The sequence below is a fragment of the Mytilus galloprovincialis genome, chromosome 9 (assembly GCF_965363235.1).
Source record: "Mytilus galloprovincialis chromosome 9, xbMytGall1.hap1.1, whole genome shotgun sequence".
NCBI classification, from domain to species: domain Eukaryota; kingdom Metazoa; phylum Mollusca; class Bivalvia; order Mytilida; family Mytilidae; genus Mytilus; species Mytilus galloprovincialis.
In genome coordinates, this window is record NC_134846.1 from 30864750 (window position 1) to 30886435 (window position 21686).

The 21686-nt window shown below is 31.9% G+C and overlaps 1 protein-coding gene across 2 annotated transcripts; it reads right to left on the reverse strand.

The window, feature by feature from the left end:
- Positions 1–7506: 7506 nt before the first annotated feature.
- LOC143044794 (uncharacterized) lies at positions 7507–19994 on the reverse strand. 2 transcript variants are annotated; one of them, XR_012968779.1, is made up of 7 exons: positions 19675–19994; positions 18243–18311; positions 15241–15579; positions 14428–14529; positions 12292–12444; positions 11902–12030; positions 7507–9237 (listed from the first exon to the last, which is right to left on the reverse strand). XR_012968779.1 is itself a non-coding variant. In XM_076216957.1 (6 exons), exons 1-6 carry the CDS (start codon positions 19685–19687, stop codon positions 9146–9148), a joined length of 744 nt encoding a protein of 247 aa, XP_076073072.1. In that variant the 5' UTR covers positions 19688–19994; the 3' UTR covers positions 7513–9145. The 2 variants fall into 2 exon arrangements, 1 of the variants encoding a protein (XP_076073072.1); XM_076216957.1 differs by lacking the exon at positions 12292–12444 and having other exon boundaries at positions 7513–9237.
- Positions 19995–21686: the final 1692 nt, after the last annotated feature.

Sequence of the window (21686 nt, forward strand, 5' to 3'; positions counted from 1 at the left end):
GTACAGCATTTTACACCGTTGTTGAAAATTCATACAGCCTGAGGCGCAACCGAATGGGTGTATCAATTTTCAACAACGCTGTTAACTTCCGTACACCCCTGATTACAATACATATCCCCCATTTATTTTGAATTGCCCTGAATCATAGTGATGTGGTGTATCTTGTTGCGTTGTTCTGCAATTGGGGTTTTCGTTATATCTTTTTATGTATAATGGAATGAAAACGTAAGAGAAACCTACTCGGACAATGATGTATGGACAACAACCAATAAGGAAGCCCGGGAAGTAGAGTAGAAACTTAAATACACTTTTATTTATGTAAAATTTGGAAAAATCACGCACTATAAAAGCCTTTTTCATCCGATTACAATACTGAAGTACGCTGTTTAGAATAAACGTCGGTAACGCATTACATCTCCTTGAATTCAAAATCAATGAATACGAATTGATGTGAAAAAATCGGCGTGAAATAAGTATCCTACATGAATATATGATTTGCACAGTGCCTTTGCCAAGTTAGTCGTATTCATGTCCGAGGGTTTTCAAACTCAAATTGTCCACACTGCTTTAAATATGATGCCGCTTAATTCTTCTCTGAAAATCCAATTCCATTCAACATGCTCAAGTAACCGTGAATTTTATTTTACAATTGAAAATAGTGTCACTCATTCAGTATGCTTGTTTACTACAATTGAAAACATTAAAAGAGAGGCGATAGGTACCAAAGGGGCATTCCAACTCGCAACTTGAAAATCTGTGACGCTTCCTTGTCGATGTTTTTGGCGCTACACACAGTTGCAACTGGGATATTTACGAAAAGCATTGATGATATTATAATAATCTAGCCGGTTACGCATTATGTTGGAGCATACATTTGTACTTCATGTTTGAGCATCTTGCATACAATGCATGTTTGTGATACTTTAGCGTATCTTCTGTTGTCCATTCATTAAGCTGGTTGTGTTGACTATTGAACAATTGGTGAATAATAATATGATAGCTGCTAATTCATTTTATATCTTTTTAGACATTATATGGCTGAATGCTTTTTGCCCCCATACTATTGATGTATTGAGTAATACATATTCTAATTTTTCTCTCGTCCTTAATTAAGTTATTATGTCTTTCCATTTTGGATAATTATAACAGTTTATTTAGTGGTACATATTTAGTTGGTGCCTTCATAGTTGTTACAATTATACCGAATTGTTAATTCAATGTTCTGCTCTGTCATGGTCGTTTTCTGATGGTAAACCTGCTTTAGTCTTTAGTGGTAGTATACTCTGAGTGTCCTTTTTCATGATATGACCTGGCCCTACCAAGTGAGCTTTTCGCGCCACTTGGTGCCGTCGTCCGTTTTCGTCTTAGTTAATTTTTCAAAAATCTCACTGAAATAACTTGGCCAAATGTTACCGAATATTTGTCTTAAATGAAGTTGTCTGGCAGTTTTGGTTAAATTTGGAAACAATTATTACATGTGTAGACAGTTTTAAAAGTTTGTGGATAACCCTGCTTGCCAGCCTAGATAGCCAACATGGCTAAAATTAGAACATGTATATGACATATAGTTTACTAATGTAAACAAATCTCATGTGCATTTACATGTCATTAAAAGAGGAACGATAGATACCAAAGGGACAGTCAAACTCATAAATCGAAAATAAACTGACAACGCTATGGCTAAAAACGAAAAAGTCGCGGTAGGTCACATTCATGAACGGGAAGGGGATTGCAGTTACGGCGTAAGGAACATATCCGATATCATTTGTGAAACGGTTATTCCATAACGGTCAACCAACTCGTGATGGCGTCCGTAAAATTTACGAAGGGATGATTTCAACTTCACCATTTGGAACTCTTGGTTTAATAGCTTCCTTGTGAGCAGCAACCCTCTATCAAGAAAATCATGATAGGAAATATAAGCACGGGAATATCGTATCAATTGGGAGATATATACCTATGTATGCAAGCGCTGCTGGAATGTTGCTACTTAGAAATGGAAAGTTCACAAATGGAAAGCTGAAATCATCTCTTTTGTCGTTTTATTTTCAACCGACCCTCATTGTCAATTTCTAGATTTAAGTCAAGATATGAGGCCGACTTAACTGTATATGTAGTATCCTTTATCTCTAGTTCGATGGGATAGATGCGTTCCACATAGTCACCAAATTTTGAATTATTTAGTGAAAGAACTTCATCTATATAGCGGAAAGTAGTAACCTAGGATGGTGTTCTCGAAAGTATCCTTAGATACGTCCTAAGTCATAGATCTTAGGACACTCTTAAGTTGTGTTTCGAAGCTATCTCAGTCGCACCTAATGTAAAGACATGCTCAACATATCCTATGTGCAAAATGGTAAATAGTTAAAGTACTAGTAATTGTTTGATAAAACATTTAGTAGAGACGAAACCAATTAATAAAATTGTTTACGATAAGTTTTATAATTACATGTATTTAATTAAATGCATGAGTTCAAATGAAATTATAAAATAGTTTAAAAAAAGATTGTGATTTAAACTGGAAAACAATGTGTTTTTAAATGAGAATATTCAATTCGTAATGTCATCGTATCTTAAAACACGAAGTTCAATTTGAACAATTTAAAGTGAACACTATTAGTAATTTCTTATGTTAATGCTATTTAGAAAATAATCAAACTCCATTGTTATTCCTAACAATAGATCTATTAATTCAACTTACACTTGTTTCAGAAATAGAAATAATGAAGTATAACAATAGAACTAGGGTGTGATTTCATGTTCATCTTCACTTAAAAAAATAAGAAAAAATCATGCACAAAGTTAAGGTGTATGACTTCTTCTGTGGCCTGTGAAATACGAACTTTTCAAGTTGCAATAGTATCAAAACAGCAAAGACATTGAATAATAGAGATGGTTCATTTTGTACATATATACCAATGGGAAACATCGTGCAAAGCATTATCATTTATAATTTAATTGCAAGGGTAAGCAGTCTTAGTTTTATTTTCACCAAATTCTCTTTTTCTACTATAGTAGAAAAAGAGAATTTGGTGAAAATAAAACTAAGACTTTTGTAGAAAATCCACAGACTTCAATTTTTGTGATAAAATTTAAAATATAGATTACTTACTTGTTTTTCTATGATGTGCTAGCGTTTATTTTTTTACATAAAGTCATAAACAACCTTTAAATTCCAAAACACCTCATTCAGAGTCACTAAAGTCGAGTGCACCCTAGAAGGTGTACTTGAATTGGTCCAGATTTATATTTGTTTTAACTAATATATAAATTGTTTAAATTGTTTTAAGGAAATCAATGCTCGCACTGCATGCAATAATCCTCTATTTATTAAGCATCGAATTGCCAAATATGAGAGTACAAAGGAAAAGGCTGAGGATTTTCTATAAAATTTCCATATGTTTAGCATTGATTCAACACAAGGGTACATAATCCTTAAGATGAAGGTGTGATGATCTTAAGACACTCAGATAGGTGTCTTAAAGTTAGAACGAAAAATGTGATATATCATAAGGTAATAAGAGCTTCGAGAACACGACTTATGACAAAGAATTATCATAAGATGGACTTTGGACACGTCCTAAACCTAAGATAGTTTCGAGAACACCACTCCAGGTGTAAATATGTGAACAAATTTAATGTGAAACCAGTGTACATTACATTAATCTAATTGTAAACATGTGTTTACTGAACGTCGAGTTAATACCTTTTCGTAACACGTCCACTAAAGTGTCGATCTTTCTATTTGGTAAAATGTTTGGTCTTCAACTGCGTACTTTAATTTGGCTTTTTTTAAAATTTAGATTCGAGCCAATCTAACTAAAATTAAATCTCCGCACTTGCTCCTCCAGTCTTTGTATGTGTGTCGCGCGTGGGGGCGACGAGAAGAGGGACGAAAGATTCCAAAAGGACAGTCAAACTCTTAAATCTAAAACAAACTGACAACGAAATGGCTAAAAAGGAAAAAAAACAAACAAACAACATCACACATGACACAACATAGAAAACTAAAGAATAAACAACACGAACCCCACCAAAAACTAGGGGTGATCTCAGGTGCTCCGGAAGGGTAAGCAGATCCTGCTCCACATGTGGCACCCGTCGTGTTGCTTATGTGATAACAAATCCGGTAAATAGTCTAATTCGGTAGGTCACATCAATGAAAGGGAAGGGGATTGTAGTTACGCGTAAGGAACATATCCGATATCATTTGTGAAACGGTTATTCCATACGGTCAACCAGCTCGTGATGGCGTCCTAAAATTTACGAAGGGATGATTTCAACTTCACCATTTGGAACTCTTGGTTTAATAGCTTCCTTGTGAGCAGCAACCCGCTATCAAGAAAATCATGATAGGAAATGCAAGCACGGGAATATCGTAACAATTGGGAGATATATACCCCGTATGCAGGTGCTGCTGGAATGTTGCTACTTAGAAATGGAAAGTTCACAATTGGAAAGCTGAAACCATCTCTTTTGTCGTAAAGTTTTATTTTCAACCGACACTCGTTTTCAATTTCTAGATGTAAGTCAAGATATGAGGCCGACTTAGTGAAAGTGCGGGGATTTAATTTTGATTATATTGTCCCACGCGCGACATATAAACAACGAGCAGCAAGTGCGGAGATTTAACTTTGATTAGATTGGATTCGAGCGATACTGATTATTATTTTTTGCTAAAAACGCTCGTCTAGCGTACACAATTTAAATTCTATTATCTCTGATATCGATAAGATTAACTCTAGCAACAATTTTTAGCTTTAACACTTCTTTTTTCTCTTAAAATGAAATGTTTATCCTACAAACGTAAGTAAAGAACATACTTCTTCCAACAAAAAAAAAAAAAAAACCAGAAACAATTCTAATAAGAAAGTCCCTTATCAAATGAAAAAATGAAAACGAACAAATCTGATGCAGAGAGGATGACATTCGTACAGAACTTTTGCACGCACTTTAATGCATTTCATGTGTTTTGTTGCTCATAAATAAACAAACAATATGGTGATATAACATTGTTATTTTTGGGAAACATATTAGTTTATTAAGCTGTTCTACACCTTTCATTACTATACACAATATTACAGTTATCGCACAACATATGTTCGCACTGCTCACATAATTCGATTGTATCGATAGTTCTACAACTATCACGTATCGTCCTTTGAAGATCCCCTCGAGATGTTCTACATCTTTGAGATATAACTGTATTGCTCTCTGTTGCTGTTGTGTCGACTGGAATATAGCCACCCAATCTCTCGTATGTTTTATTTCTCGTGTGACCTTAACAAAAAATGTGTTTTTAAACGTTTTTATATATGGGACAAGGTCTTCATTAGATCAATCTGTGGATGAAAAATGGAACGCATAAATTATATAAATGAGATAACTATGAATGAATTATACTCATGTGATGTGACATTTTTAAATATAAAAATGAGAAATAATTAATGACTCCATTTAATAGACGATATCTTTTAATAAAATGTTTTGGAGAGTATATGTTATACTCTTTATTGTTAAACCACTGAATATTTTTGATGATATAAAACAGAATGCAATATTCCAACTTTTTCATTCCACAAACTATAATTAGCCAGTCAATAACATTTTTTTAATACCTCCCGAACTTTTTCAGAATAATTTTCCAATATTGCAACATTGACAACCAAGACTTTAGTGGTTTTTCGTGTTGACCGTTATGGAAAAACCGTTTCACAGATGATATCGGATATGTTCCTTACCTCGTAACAACAATCCCCTTCCCTTTCATGAATGTGACCTACCGAATTAGACTATTTACCGGATTTGTTATAACATGAGCAACACGATAGGTGCCACATGTGGAGGAGGATCTGCTTTATGCTGTGTCATGTTTACTATTGTTTTTCTGTTTGTCTTTTTCATTTTTAGCCATGGCGTTGTCAGTTTATTTTCGATTTAAGAGTTTGACTGTCCCTCTGGTATCTTTCGTCCCTCTTTTAAATAGGAGGGAAAAATTTAATAAAAAGGGACGTGTGTTGCTTACCAGTAGAGGAAGGGGGTGGGTATGATCAATATAGTCCAAGACTCGTTCGTGAAATCCAAATAAATCAAAAGTATGCAAAAGATTTTACGATCAAAAACAGATTACTGGAACACGATAGGCAAATTGTTGTTACAGAAATTTTATATCAAATATAATTGTGATAATTTTTTAGGAAAATGTTCAGATTTGCGTTGATTACAAATGGAAAATTTTCCAAAATACTATCTTAAGGGGGTAGGCCTTGGTAACACCAAAATTTTCCTGTTGTTTAATTTTTCTTATATTTACATCATTGAAAAGGTAGGGGTCCATAGGTCATCTGCCAAAGTCTTAAGGAAATTGACCGTTTCATTTTATGTTTAGGGTATATTGAATATGACCAGTACTGGGGTACCCTAAAAAACGGTCGAAAACACTAGTAGGCAAAAATCATTAAATGTTTTGCACATGTTGTCATCAGAAATACCCCTGACTGTTAAATTGCATAGAAGAAACATATCTTAAAGTAAAGCTGGAACATCAGGGTAATACAAATAGGCTGATTGTAAAAAAAAACGGTTTTTAATAATTAATACGGCGAAAAGTCTGGCCAGCTCAGATAACAATTTTTTTTTTCAAATTTAGCCAGAAAAAAAATTTGTCGTTTAATTCCTGCAAAAAATTGTTTAAACATTTATTGGTTATTAATCTTTAAAATCACAAAATTTTATCGAATTTGACAGTAAGAAATTTTCAAAATTTTTCAACAAGTTGGCTTACAAGGCACTCGAAAAAAGTAGAATTTTTGGACAAAATTCATTTTCCCTTATAAAACCTCCTACAGAATGTCTTTGCATTCTTTAAATTTGTAATAGTCAAAGGAGTACTGTCCCTATAATAATTGTAATTAATTTTATAAGGAAAAACAATAATATTCAGTATGGGACGAGTATCCTAATGGGACGAGTTGACACAATTTTTATCACAACTATTTATTGGTTTCTCTCCCCAGACTACAAAATGCCCCTGTCATCAATACTAGACGCTATCAGAATTCATTGTTTTTGACAGTATGTCACTATCTAAGTACTATCTTTGTGTTAATGTTGATTATCTATTAGCATAAGCTTGTACTAGGATTGATGTTCAGATCATATCTTCTAAAATATAGCCTTTTATTCAGGAAAAAACAACATAAACAGTAAGTACAAACTCTGTATCAATGACTTAGCAATAAAACTATATAACTTCATTATTTAATTCATATGTTCAAATCGAATTTCCCAAAACTTCCAAGTTTTTTTTGCTATAATGTTGCCACAGGGTCCTTTAGTCAGTAAAGTTGCTCCAGAACTCACCAGACTAAGTTCATTGGTGTTTTTTGTAAGCATTTCATGTATGAATGGAAATTTTCTACCTGTTTAGCCACATCATTAAAAAAATGTTCTTTAGTTTAATGTTTGGTGGTGTCATGGATCTGTCTGCGTTATTCTCACAGCCAAATGTAAACAACATAAATGCTTGATCACTGTTTAATTTGCTGCTATGTTAAAACGCACTAATGACTTTCAATACATGTGTAAGAGTTGTCTCCAATATACCAGGTCTACCCCCTTAATTTAATTAAAACGTGGTCTAAATTTTTAAGTATACCAAGTCCAACAAATAAAAACGATATCCTAAACCAACAATTATTTGGAAACATAAACAGTCAATACAACAAAAAAACATTTTTTTCGCTAACTTCGGAAAAAGTGGAATTCATTACATAAAAGATATTTGGGATGAAAAAACGAAAAATATCAAAAGCAACAACTTTATATACAATATCCTTCAAGATGAAAGAAACTGGATTTCGGAACGGACTAGAATGAAATTAGCTCTTTCAAAAGCGTTCAAGGACAGACTAAAAAAACGTCCACGTTCCTCCTGAACCACATATAAAGGGTTACTATATTAAAAATACTTTTGAATTTTACAATAAACAGAACAAAGTAGTAATTCCAAGTGAAATATCTTTGAAATGAATTCAATATTCGTTAAATTTAGATATAGTTCCAAACTGTCAAATAAAATGGAATATTCAGTATAATTCGGAATTACCTTGAAAGAAAATATGTTCTCTAGGGAAGCAAATCAAATTAGCTGGAAAAGAGTTCATAACATTATCTATACGGAGCAAAAACTAGTAGGCAAATCAAATAATGGTAAATGCCATTTTTGTAAAACAGAAAACAAAACCCTCACACATCTTTTTTACAGCTGTAACATTATAATGGTTGTTTGGGAACATATGTTTGATGCGTTTAAAAGTTATATTGTACTGAATAAAACAGAGTATATTCCAATGAGAAAAGAACTTGTCATACTAGGAATGTACAAATACAACAAAAAGTATAATATCATAACCATACGATTATAAATACAAGAATATTTAGAAATGAGATTTATAATCAAATATCAGTCTAAAAGTTTTAATTCCAGTCCATTGATATTATATGGAAAAACGGGAACTGGGTAGTTTAATTGAATCTATGGATATTTCATTACATGTATCTTTGAATAAAGAACATGTTATAGCTGAAATTAAACTCATAGTAAATCTTATACATTTATAATAAGTGACTTATCAATTTGTACTTACTTTCTTTTCCGTTAAAGAACATTGTACATCCAACGACAGAAATATATAATACACTCGAATTTACAATATGTCGAGGATGTGACCTATAAAATCTCTGACCGACACAAAACAATGTGATCCTGGTGTTAAAAAGTACAATTTTTAAATGTCAATTATAGTTAAAGGTAATCATTGATGTAGATTGTAGTGTGTCTTTTGATGTATTTTATCTAATGTAAAAAAAATATAAACCCTTTGTACGCTAACTCTGTCTGTGTAATGAATATGAATGTATAACTTCTGAGCAAAAAAAATTATTCAAAATAGTTTTCTTTATATAATAGAGTCCACCGTTTATCCCTTGACGGTGGATAATTGTAAACACAGGGCCCCTTTCGGTTATACAAGGTAAATTATATTCAGGTGATTTTCAATAAATGTATTTCAAGTCTTTAAAAAAAAGTACTACAATCATCATGTATAATATATGTATATGACCTTGTTAGTACTCTCATTTGTTAAAATTTCGTGCTTTTTATGTGAAATAAAAATGGAAATATTAATGACCTACCAGATCTCGTAATTGATTTGCTGCGCATGTCTACGTCCCCTTAAAGACAAAAGGAAAACACATGTCTGAATATTATTAGAAAATTAATTAGAAAAATTATGTCAGTACTTTTTCGAAATTTGAAGTTTAAACTAGCTCTTGGTGAACACAATTTAGCATGTTTATCTGTTGTCATAAAAATTCATAATATCTAATAATGTTTATCTATTGTCATAAAAAATCATAATATCTAATAAAATTAGTATATTTGTTTGAATTAACATTTATTTACAGTGGAAAATTGTTTTAAGGTTAATTAAGCTTTAATTAAAAATTGGTTGCTAGCCCCTCTCTGTGATTAATGTAAGATAACTCTGGTTAATTTTAACAAGAATGTGTCCAAAGTACACGGATACCCCACTCGCATTATCATTTCCCATGTTCAATGGACCGTGAAATTGGGTAAAAAATCTAATTTGTCTTGACCAAAAACTTTAACCTGAAACTCGCACTTTCATTTTATATGTTCAATTGACCATGAATATGGGATCAAAAGTCTTATTTGAATTTAAAATCAGAAAGATCATATCATAAGGAACATGTGTACTAAGTTTGAGGGTGATTGGACTTCAGTTTCATCAAAAACTTCCTTAACCAAAAACTTTAACCTTAAGCGGGACAGACGGACGAACGGACGCACATATTAGAAAACATAATGCCCCTCTGCTATCATAGGTGGGGCATTAAAATGATGAACAGTTCTTTATATTGGTATGTGCTAATTTAAAACGTTTCAAATTAATAAAATTATATGTTTACTTCAATGTCTTTAATACACCAACAAAAACTGAAATCTATTGAATTTATGAATTTTGTAGTTATATAAAATTAAATCAAACAACTATACTAAAATAAAAGAATATGAACATGTTCAAGGGAGACAATAGCTTGGATTGTCTTTTTCGAGTCGGAACATAGTACACAGGAATGTCACTCTTGCATACAAATGACACATCAATATAATTAATTAACTGCACATTCGTGATCCACCTTCAATGAAGATTCTAAATTATTACTATAACCAAAAGATGTTAATCTATATGATAGTGACGACTAATGCATGCTAACCCACAGTAAAGAGTATTTATCGGAAATTTATTAAAACTTACTCAGAAAGTGCTCCAGGTACTTGACTTTCACAGCACATAATTAACGTTTTTATACAATTATATTATATAATAGTTTAAGATTATGTGCTTCTCATAGTATAAGACGCATAAAGATCGTATGCTTGCATCAATCTACCTAAATACACATTTAATTAAAGCCTGAACATTTTGACATATTGTTTATTTATTTTTCCGTACCGGTTTCATAAATTATCACAATTCCCTGTGAAGATCTGACTAAATAACCAAATCCCGAAATCGTCAAGTAAATACGCCTCACAATTAGTTGTTGTTGACATTCTAAATTCTGTATGTCAACTTGACGGATTTGATCAAAACGATGCATTGGATATTATTATCATGGTCAAGTTAACTTATATTTTTAACTATTCTTGATGATGTCGATAGCAATGATTAAATATCTGATTGAGCGACGTGTAAACACATTTGTGGAAAGAGTTCTCAAACGATATATGATGACTTATGTTCAAACTGTTTTGGTAAATTTGGCTCCAGTTTTAGATTTACATTTCGATCCGACTGTTTTCAAATAAAAAAGAAAAAAAAAGTAATCCATGGATTATATAAGTTTGATTGTTTCATAGTGTTCAAACATCTCATATATTATTCTCAACAACTTAGACATTGAGCTCTGAATAAAAAAGTTAAGATAAAATTATGCTATATATGTTTGTATAAAAAGGAGCATTCTTCACTTATTTAAAAGCTTAAATAATTTGAAATACTTGACAAACTTTCACTTCCATTTGGAGTTCATAGAATTTATATTGAAAAAACTTCTATTTCTATCTGAAACAGTCATTTCAATATCATCTGTTACGTCTAAAAAGAACCCTGTTTAGTTATGTTTAGGAAATCGGTGAATTCGCTTATGCGATGTGGTAAACTCAATACTGTTCAAACATTTCGCCTGCAGTCAATTTTGACACAATTTGGGTTTATTTGGCAAAATCTTTCAGAATGTCGGGTCATCAATGTTTTTCAACGCGGTGCTTTATTTGGCATTACTTTTCTGTTTCGAGCGTCGCTGATGGATATTTTGAAGACGAAAAGCCTGTCTGGCGTACAAGAGTTTTTTTGGGCAATATTCAGTATTTTTTTATAAAATTTAGTTTCATGTTGACGTGTACAGGTTAATACTATCTAACTAACAATATTAACATAACATGAAACGGATTATCCGAACAGTACTAATTCTAACGCAGTGGATAGATCTAAAAAGCTAACGAACGACTGAAAATTATTTCATGACATATATTTCCGTCTTTGAAGAGCTGTTCTTACTAGTTGAAAAAACACCACAATAGTTGTCTTTCTGCACTAAGTTTAATTAACAATTTTTAATTTTTGCTGTGTGAGGAACTCAGTTATGATGGCAGATCGTTGATGGTATTTCATTATATAACAACTTTCTTTATAATAAAAGTATCATATAATATAATAACTATCTATTCCATTGTTATAAATATCAGATGGAAAACCTTTATATTTAATATTAAATTTAAACAACGAAAACAAAACACCATTTACCCACCTGAATTTATATCTTTCTTCCATCTGCACTTACAATAACACTTTCGACTTCTCTTAGTGCACCAAATACCACATGTGATTATATGCGCTAAGGCTAGAAACGCCATCACTACACCAGTTATTTCTAAGGCTGAAAATAAGAATAACATCAGAATAGTTATTTTTGCATTCATGTATTACTTTTACTTTTGTTTTGTCGCTGTTTTATCTACTCCTCATCAAGTCGTCATCCAAAGTTTCGTTATCGTAATGGCAAATTACAAAAAGTTTGTTTAGAGCACCACTATAGTGAATCACGTAACCGAAACAGATGAATGGCATTTTAAAATAGAAGAAAAGTAACTATATACACAGAATGCTTATATATGTTCTAGTTTAATGGTCGACTTACTGGTGTTTTATTCTGTATGTATTCTTAGCTGTGGTCATACAGTAACAAACTGACGTAACAGATTTTGCAGTAGTACCTTCATTACAAGTCTAATGCTGTCTTGAATAGTCAAAACTGTTAAGACTTTTTTAGTAGATACGATGGATTCGTCATCTTGAGAAAGCAAACATAACAATCGAAACAGTTGATGATAACAAAATAGAAATTGAAGTGATCAATGTACAAAAAATTGCCGCCCCTATTCATATGACATTACGGAAGGAAATCAAAGCACTTCAATCCTTGCATGGATTAGGACTAGCACATTCAATAATCGCAAAGGACAAATTCAGCAAATCATTGTTGATTGGCGCAGATTATTACTGGTCAATAATTGGAAACGAAACAATCAGAGGAGATGAACCGACCGCAGTAAAATCGGGAATCGGTTATCTCATGTCGGGATCCGTTGAGACTAAGAACGGCAGAAGTAGTACAAAACAATCTGCCATGATGAAGACTGTAACTGATCACAGAGCAGTTGTTTGCAATTTTGAAAATATGTTGTGCTTAAATTCTTTTGAGTTAAAGGAAGCGATCACATAAAGAGTCAGTCAGAAGTTGTCAGGAAATACGGAGTAAAGTGTCATACTCGAAAAAGGAAAGAACACAGCTCAGACGCCATGGAACATGTGGAAAGAAAACTTCCTTCCGATGCCGTTTAAACATGATATTGGTTAAACAAGAGACAGAAAACGTTAATAGACATTAGAAGTCAACAGCATGGACTGTTATCTGAGACGATGTGAATGAAGAAACTAACGTGTATGAGCAGATTTGTTAATTTTTCTTATTTGTGAAACGACTGTCAAATTTAATGAGTTTTATACGTAATTCAATAATTTAATATTTTTCTTATTTGTGAGATTAATCCATTTTAGTTATGACCGCATGCAACTATATATCACAGCTAATGGACATTGCATCTGGTGACTCCGAATATGTCGATGATTTAAAGACAGTTTAACTAACGCGTCAAACGTTAACAATACTTTTAGCGCCTTTTAATTTATCTATTGTAACGTCACTATATACATTTATTTCCCGTCCCTGAGAAGATATGAAGATTTTTTCACCCAAGAATATTCATATTTCACAAGGGCTTGCCCGAGGGAAATATGATTTTTCGAGGGTGAGCAAATCTTCATATCTACCGAAGTCTAGGGAAATGGACGTTTTTATTCCACTGAGTATGCTTTGTTTACTACCTGAACATAAAAAATAAGTGTGCATACATTTTTTCTAACACACTTGTTTTAAACACGATAAACACATGGATAAACAGGACGGATTAAAACTTAATTATTTAAATTTAGTCTTTTAAGAAGTTGAAAACGTTATGTACATTATCTGCGCGTAACGTCGCACGTTGTTGTCCAGACATACCAGAGGGGAATATGATACTCAGAGGGGAATATGAAGATTTGTTCAATGACACGTGGGATAGTCTCAACCAATCAAATATTGATAAAACTATCAACATGTATAAACAGCTGAATACTAGTACTATCTTTTGTTAACATTGTTCTATTGATATGTATCATGTTACTATATTGAGTTGAGATTACACAATCAAACGAAATAGACGTTGTTTACTGCCTGTCCAAACTTTAAGTTAACCCATCCGTCACACTGAGAGAGGTAAATCTGATTGTGTTAAGTTAACAAGTTTATCAGACGCCATCATTGCTGTACATAATTAAGCATACTAGATAAATACCAAGACACATTTTGAATTAAAATAGGATTTTTTCTCTATTCGGCATCATTTATTTATTGTGAGAGGACAATATCAAGTGTTTTATTCTTTAACATTTGCAGATGACATGACAAGTCTCACAGAGAGGTGATTTTCAAATTATGGTTTTATGCCTTAGTCATTGCTCTCATATAGTATGACCGTTTGAAATTGGTTAGACTTTAACATTTTTGCATTGTAGAAAAGAGATTCACACTATTGTCATGCATGGTTCGACAACAGTTTGACCAAAAAATAACCATTGAAAACAATAAAAATGATAAATAAAAATAAGGAAATACAAAGCTTAAACAATGTGTACATTGTGTAACTAAAGAACTAAAACTCAATATACCAACCTGTTAACTCTCCACTCAAGGCTTTGCTTATGTCTACTGTATTTGTTTTGTTATCCATTTTATTTAAATAAATGGAAGTACTGCTGTTGGTTTGAAAGAATTCTAAAGAAAATTTATACATTTTAGAAGAAATAATTTTATATATTGGTATCTTGTTATTAAAAACTTTTTTTGAATAACATATTAAATGGCGTTTGAGAAGATCACGCATTTTTAAATTGTGTATGACGATTTTTCATTATATCCGTTGAAGTCTTTTTTAGTTAATATTGTAGTATTGAAGAACATTGTTAATTCATTAGTTGATACTTTGCTTTAAACTTGACGTCAACGGTAGCTGTGAGTACGTTTAGATACATTTACATACTTTGTGGAGTATATGATATATTTTATGTTTAATATCTATCTGATAAAACGAGTCTTTTCGTTTACGTTAAATTATTTTTACCGATGTTGTGCTGTTCTAAATGTATAAAAGCAAATGATTATCTCAGAAACAATTTTTAAACTCGTCAGTTCTTCGTGTGATATACCAAGCTATACATCTAAATTTAAATTTGGTTACCGGTGGTTATTGTCTGCCAGGATAGATTTCGATTTATACATCTTTTAGTGATAAACATTCTGTGATTCTTTTATAGCTTAATCCTGTTACTGTGCAGTATGCTTTGTTTTATACATTGTTGAAGGTAGTTCTGTTCTACAATTGATTAACACTTTTTCGATTAGTCATTTTGTCTGATTGTACTATTACATATTGCTGTTTTTGTATTTACTCTTTATATTCTATTGATGTTTATATGAGTCAAATACCTTTTCCATCATATTGAACACTTGCTATTAGCTCCTTGTAGCTTCCCGTTGCTAGTACTATAAACCGCATTTCGCAACTGATCACCTGATTCTTCATCATTTTTCTTTTACTTGACCATATAAATTCTAAACAAGTTGCTGAACATGTGCAAATATCAGAATCACATGACCCATTTCGGTGATTACATGAGTTATTTGAAAACCTCATAAAGTCTTCTGTGGAATTATTTATAAGAACTTCAATGCTGCAACCTATTGGTGGCATTGATGATATACATCTAAATCGAGATATATTGTCGTTGTCCATCTCTCCGGTAAATTGTACATTAATAAATGAAGCTACAACATAATAAAAAGGATAAAGTTATATCATTATTGAAAGATGGTACTATACATACACTTTTTGTTTAAAAGTTGATGTTTGACATCCTTAGAAATGGCGAATCAGTAATATGCATGTATTTCAATGTTGCCGGAGAGCTTTAGGTATGAAGGACGCTTTACGCAGTCGTTTACTTATTCTTGAATATTATAAGGAATAGCATAGAGAATGAAAGACATGTGGTATGATTGCCAACGAAACTACAATCCAAATAAAGTGGATGTCAGCAATTAGGTCAACCCTACGGCCTTCTACAATAAGAAAAATCCATATCATATTGTTTATTAAAGGGCCTGACAAGAAGAATAGCAAACGTTGCAGTTTAGATCTAGAAGCTAATGGCTTAATTTAAAACAAAATAATTTGAAAAAATCCCAGTCATGAACAAACGACAGGAATACACAGAGTTGGGTGGGGTTTAACATGTGTTCTTGTTTTTAGCCCTAAACTCCCCTAATGTTGAATTGGTAACCTTTAAGAATAATTTAATTGAAATGCCTGGGTTGATGAGTTCACCCAGATCTTTATAAGTTTCCGGGCTATGTTAACAACATCACAATAACATTAATGATGTGCTTTTATCTTAAATAAGGTTTTACAGGTACAGACGAACTTGCAAACCAAATATTTGTATCTATTGGAGGATTTAATAATGGTTTTCCGTATTGTGCGGTTACGAAAACCTGACTGTGTAATCTGCCAGTCATACATATATCACACTCTTTGAAATTCAAAACGACACTTAAGACAAGGGCATATCGAACGAGTTGAAATATAAAAAAAACGTAAGATGGTGTTAAAGCAACATCAACGTCTCACAAATAAAAAGGAGATTAACAATAGGGGCGGTGTTTATTACCTAAATAACGTGTTATCGTATTCGTTTATATGTCTTAGTCAACTATTTCTGTGTATCATATTTTTGGAAGTATCCATTTGACGTGACTCCGGACTGGTACATCCCATCATATTGTTGTTGGGCTGTAGTACATATTGGTATTATTGTCTTTCGTTTTTGCTTATGTGCTTTGACTATATATGATTTTGTTTGTCTTTGGTTACATAGTTGCTGGTTTTGTAGTTTAGATTTCGATTTTAACACAATGTTGACTGCTGTACCACTATTTTTGACATTTTCACCTATTATATCTTTATGTTTTGTTGACATATTGTTGTCAATTTAATGGAATTTAATGCGACTATCATGAAAGCGAGAGGTATAGCTATATTTGAAATCAGGTTAAATCCACCATTTTCTTTATAAAAAGTGCCTGTAAAAAGTAACGAATATGACATTTGATGTGTTTAAGATTTTGATTTTAACATTTGATAAAAACTTTCAGTTCAGAACTTTCCTTAGGTTTCGGTATTTTTGTTATTTTACTTTATGTCATTTTGTACGGGAGATGCTGTCTGAATTCGTTTTACAAAGAAAAAAAAAATTATGGGAATCTTAAACTGTTCATTTCATTGTCGTGGTTTTTGTTGTTGTTGACGTTTTGAAGATTATTTGAACTTTATAAAAAGAAAGAGGGTTGTGTTTGTGTTTTTCTTAATGTTGGAAAATACAACTGTTGAATTTCTTAGGTATAAAAAAGCGACATAGATGGTTTATGTGTTCGTTCAAACAATTCACTTCCGGATTGTTATGCTAATTTGTATCGTTATACATATGACTTTCAATTTTCAGAATTTAAAGCGACATGCAGAAAGTTTGGAAATCAAAAGTCAATAAAATATAAAATTATATATGACAGATAAAAACATGCTGGTGGACGTTTCGTCTCCGAGTGTATCGCCAGCCCAGTAGTCAGCACTTAGGTGTTGACATGAATATCAGTTATGTGGTCATTTTTATAAATTTCCTGTTTACAAAACTTTGAATTTTTCGAAAAAACTAAGGATTTTCTTATTCCAGGCATAGATTACCTTAGCCGTATTTGGCACAATTTTTTGAAATTTTGGATTCTCAATGCTCTTCACTTTTGTATTTGTTTGGCTTTATAACTGTTTTGATATGAGCCTTACTGATGAGTCTTATGTAGACTAAACGCGCGTCTGGCGTACTAAATTATAATCCTGGTAACTTTGATAACTATTTACACCACTAGGTCGATGCCTCTGCTGGTGGACGTTTCGTCCCCGAGGGTATCACTAGCCCAGTAGTCAGCACTTCGGTGTTGACATGAATATCAGTTATGTGGTCATTTTTATAAATTTCCTGTTTACAAAACTTTGAATTTTTCGAAAAAACTAAGGATCTTCTTATCCCAGCCATAGATTACCTTAGCCGTATTTGGCACAATTTTTTGGAATTTTGGATTCTCAATGCTTTTCAACTTTGTATTTGTTTGGCTTTATGACTATTTTGATATGAGCGTCACTGATGAGTCTTATGTAGACGAAACGCGCGTCTTGCGTACTAAATTATAATTCTGGCTGGTAACTTTGATAACTATTTATGAAAACTGATGTATCATGATTGTTGAAAACTAATTTTGTAAATGCGGTAAATATCTTTAATTAACCTGATAAGTTCGTTAGTATTATTTTGATGATAAGGGATACATTCATTAAAAAAAACGTATAATGCACTATATCGTTTTATTGATCTATTTACCTGCTTGCACACAGACAGTTAGTATAATGGCCTGGAGTAACAGTTGAAAAATCTTTATAAATAAAGTCACTGTAACAACAAGGCATACATATTATTCATTAACCTTGCAACATTATATCAAAACAAATTGCTAAAATATTAGCTTTTTGGAAATATCTTTTATTTATATATTTGTTTTTCATTCATCATGCTCAACGGAAACAAATAATCTAAATGCTTTGTAAAAGGTATGAGTGCGATTATATCCAAATAAATATGAAAGAAATCGTTAAAGATAACTAATTAGTGGTATATACATTGTACGTCGATTCTCTCTTTACTTAGTAATTAAATGTTAATTTCGGTAAACTGTCGTTGCCTCTTAACTAGTATAGATACATATATATGAATATAGATCCTCCTATTAGATATACAATATTCCAGATTTTTTTTTTCTACGTGGACTTTCCTGAAAAAAAAGGTTTCTTCTTAGAATAAAGCTATCAAATCAAGCAGTGATTCACAAAGGGGATGTCCTGGTTATCCCTTCAAAACATTATATGGAATCAAATGTTATATCGAATAGTATGAAAAAGTTCATAACGGTCATTACTGACTAACGAACTTAATCATGTTAAAATGAATTGCAAATTTGTTTCCGTTTCATGCTTAAAATAACATGCCCAAAACGCTTTAATTTCTATTCATACCGGATAAAGGTATTGTTGTTTTATCTAACATTGTTTATGTTAAAAACTATGTTTTAAGTTGTTATTCGATAGGTGTAAATGCCCGGTAAATTCTTTTCTTTCTGACAATAAATTAACATATACGCATCATTGCATTACATGTACACAATAATTTTATTGAAGCTTTTTCTTTAAACCCTGTAGACTTGTGATTATGGTTCACAGTTAATTAAGTAAACTAAACAACGCCATATTCCAACTTGAAAATATAAAATATATATTGGGTGTAGCCTAAATGTTAATAACATTTCAGGTAGTATGGGAGTATAAATAAAAATGATAGACTTTGTTCAAATTTTTTTCACCCAACGTGGTTCAAATGTAGTATGTATTGTAATATTCAAAAGTTAAATACAAATTATAGGTCTAAATGTTGTCAAGCTATAGCTACTAGACGTGGAAAATAACAGGATTTTTCTGAATAATACAAGTATATGCATATAAGGTAGACGAAATGATAGAATTAAGAAATAGCATATGATAGATAAAAAAAGGCTTTTAATGTCATTAATAGGGTCAACGTAAATTTTTTGCTGTTAACATAAAAAATAAATGTAGATTCCTTTATAAATCATACAATTCCCGATTAACCTATAGAGTTATAGTTATGACTCTTATGAATAAAATGTTAATACAGCAAACTTGTTCTACCGTCTGTAAAAATAGTAATGTTGAGATAAAATAATACAAATAAAACTATTAACCTGAGGATACCATAATTGCACCTTTTTTGACAGTTGTTCATCTACGTTTATTTTTAATCCATACAAAAGTATCCACTGTGGTAATATTCTGTAGAATTATAGTACAAATGTACCTATAATTTATTTTTGGTCTGGATATTCACTATTTGCTATCATTTGATAAGATCGATTGCATAATAAGTTGCACAGTTTTCTCTGCTTTTGAAACTTTTCTGTTTGAATCCGTCCATGTTTTCTTGCTACAACCGGAAACTACACTTGTAAATTTATTGTGTGAGTCAATAAACGAATTTAGTTGTACCTTCCTTGTATAATGCCGAATTTCAGATGTGAAAATGACCCGTGTAGATATCTAATACCTTACATACCTACATGGATTTTTTTCAAAGTAATTTTATCAACCCCGACGATACCTAGTTTTAAATGAAATATGCCAAAAGGCATTAAACAATGATCTGTATATGGTAATTTGTTTCTTCGATATTTAAAATGCAAACTATAATTTAATTAAACAATAGTTATCAATTGTTTTTTGTTTAAATGGGGGGGGGGGGGGGGGGGGGTTTACTTCTAAATGTTTAAATTTTGATAGATTAAGACAGAATAATCATTCCTTTCTCCAGTGTTTTTGGACTGAAATTTCAAAACGTTTTGTTGACGCCCTTTTTAAATTTCGATGCAAATAATGTGTTAATTTATCACTACGACAAAGACACATGATGTTAGATGAATTTTATATTGCAAACATTTTCGTAACATGTTTAAAAGTTGACAAAGTTAACAAATTCGTGTGTAGGATTTTGAAAATCTAATTGATCCTTTCTGTATTCGGAAATATTTTTTGACTATTTATGCATAATTGATTTTCGTATTACATGTAAATGTTTCATAGTTTCATGCTCTCTTCGTTTGAAGATTTAATGATTTACATCTATGTATATCATTTAATCTATCAAATGACTTAATATTCTTGTTTTCTATAGAATAACAGCTACATACTTTATAATGGAATGGGGGAGCATACATATAATAATGTGTCCCAGTTTAATCTTTTCATACGAAAGAAATTATATTCAGAATAGTTCAATTCGTTAATTTGTTGAAGAATTTATGTACTTTTATTTGTTAAATGTTATGAAAAAGGGAGAAAAAACTGGCACTGCCCTTTCATTAACTAAGTCAGTACAATACATCACTTACAAATTTATGATTTCAAAAGTTTGTATCTAGAATAGTAAGTTTTATTTCACGTTATAAAAAGGCCGTATGGTGTATTTAACTTGAATGCTTCGGAAAAGAATATCACAGTTTTAGTTTGGTAGGTAAAATATGATGCAAAATCTTTGCAGAAAATAATATTTGATGAAACATTTTAAAATACATTATCTGAACCATATACCATAAGTCAGATAATGTATATCTAAAGGTGTTTCATGTCGTATAACACAACTCGGACTGTCAGGATTGCACAAACGACGCCTTACGGTTGATGCTTCATTTGACCAAACCTAACCGTTAACGGGTTTTATTAGTATCGGTATCGGATTCGACCCGAATCATGTTAATTAGTTGTCATATTAATTACGTGGGCCTGGAATGGTGTTATTTTTAATCAACACCTTTTTCTGTATTAGTTTTAAATTTAGTGGATTCTCTGATTCGTTGTTAACGTGTTTAACCAGTAATATGGTCGTCTGGTAAACAGAGTCCCCTGCTGGTACCAATTTTGGAGGATGATTCGGCTACAAAATAACTACACTTAGTCAGGACCTCATTAGGAACATTTATGGCATGCTTGGTTTCATTCTATTTAGTGGTTCTCTTAAATGAAACAATAGTTTTTGTATTTACCAATGGTTCCTATATTAAACTAGCTCCCCCTACTGGCAGCCATCTTGGATGACAAATCAAGCTACAAATCAAGCTACAAAGTAGCAACACTTGGTCAGCACCCCAAAAGAAACTTCCATACCATGTTTGGTTTCAATCAATTTAGCGGTGGCTAGAAGACA

What these genes read in the sequence shown, in the direction of transcription:
- LOC143044794 (XM_076216957.1), bottom strand. An exon ending in CTTGAGTGGAGAGTTAACAG is followed by an intron (nt 12,031 to 14,427) that starts GTTGGTATATTG and finishes TCTTATTTTCAG; the next exon opens with CCTTAGAAATAACTGGTGTA. An exon ending in GAAGAAAGATATAAATTCAG is followed by an intron (nt 9,238 to 11,901) that starts GTGGGTAAATGG and finishes TTTGTCTTTAAG; the next exon opens with GGGACGTAGACATGCGCAGC.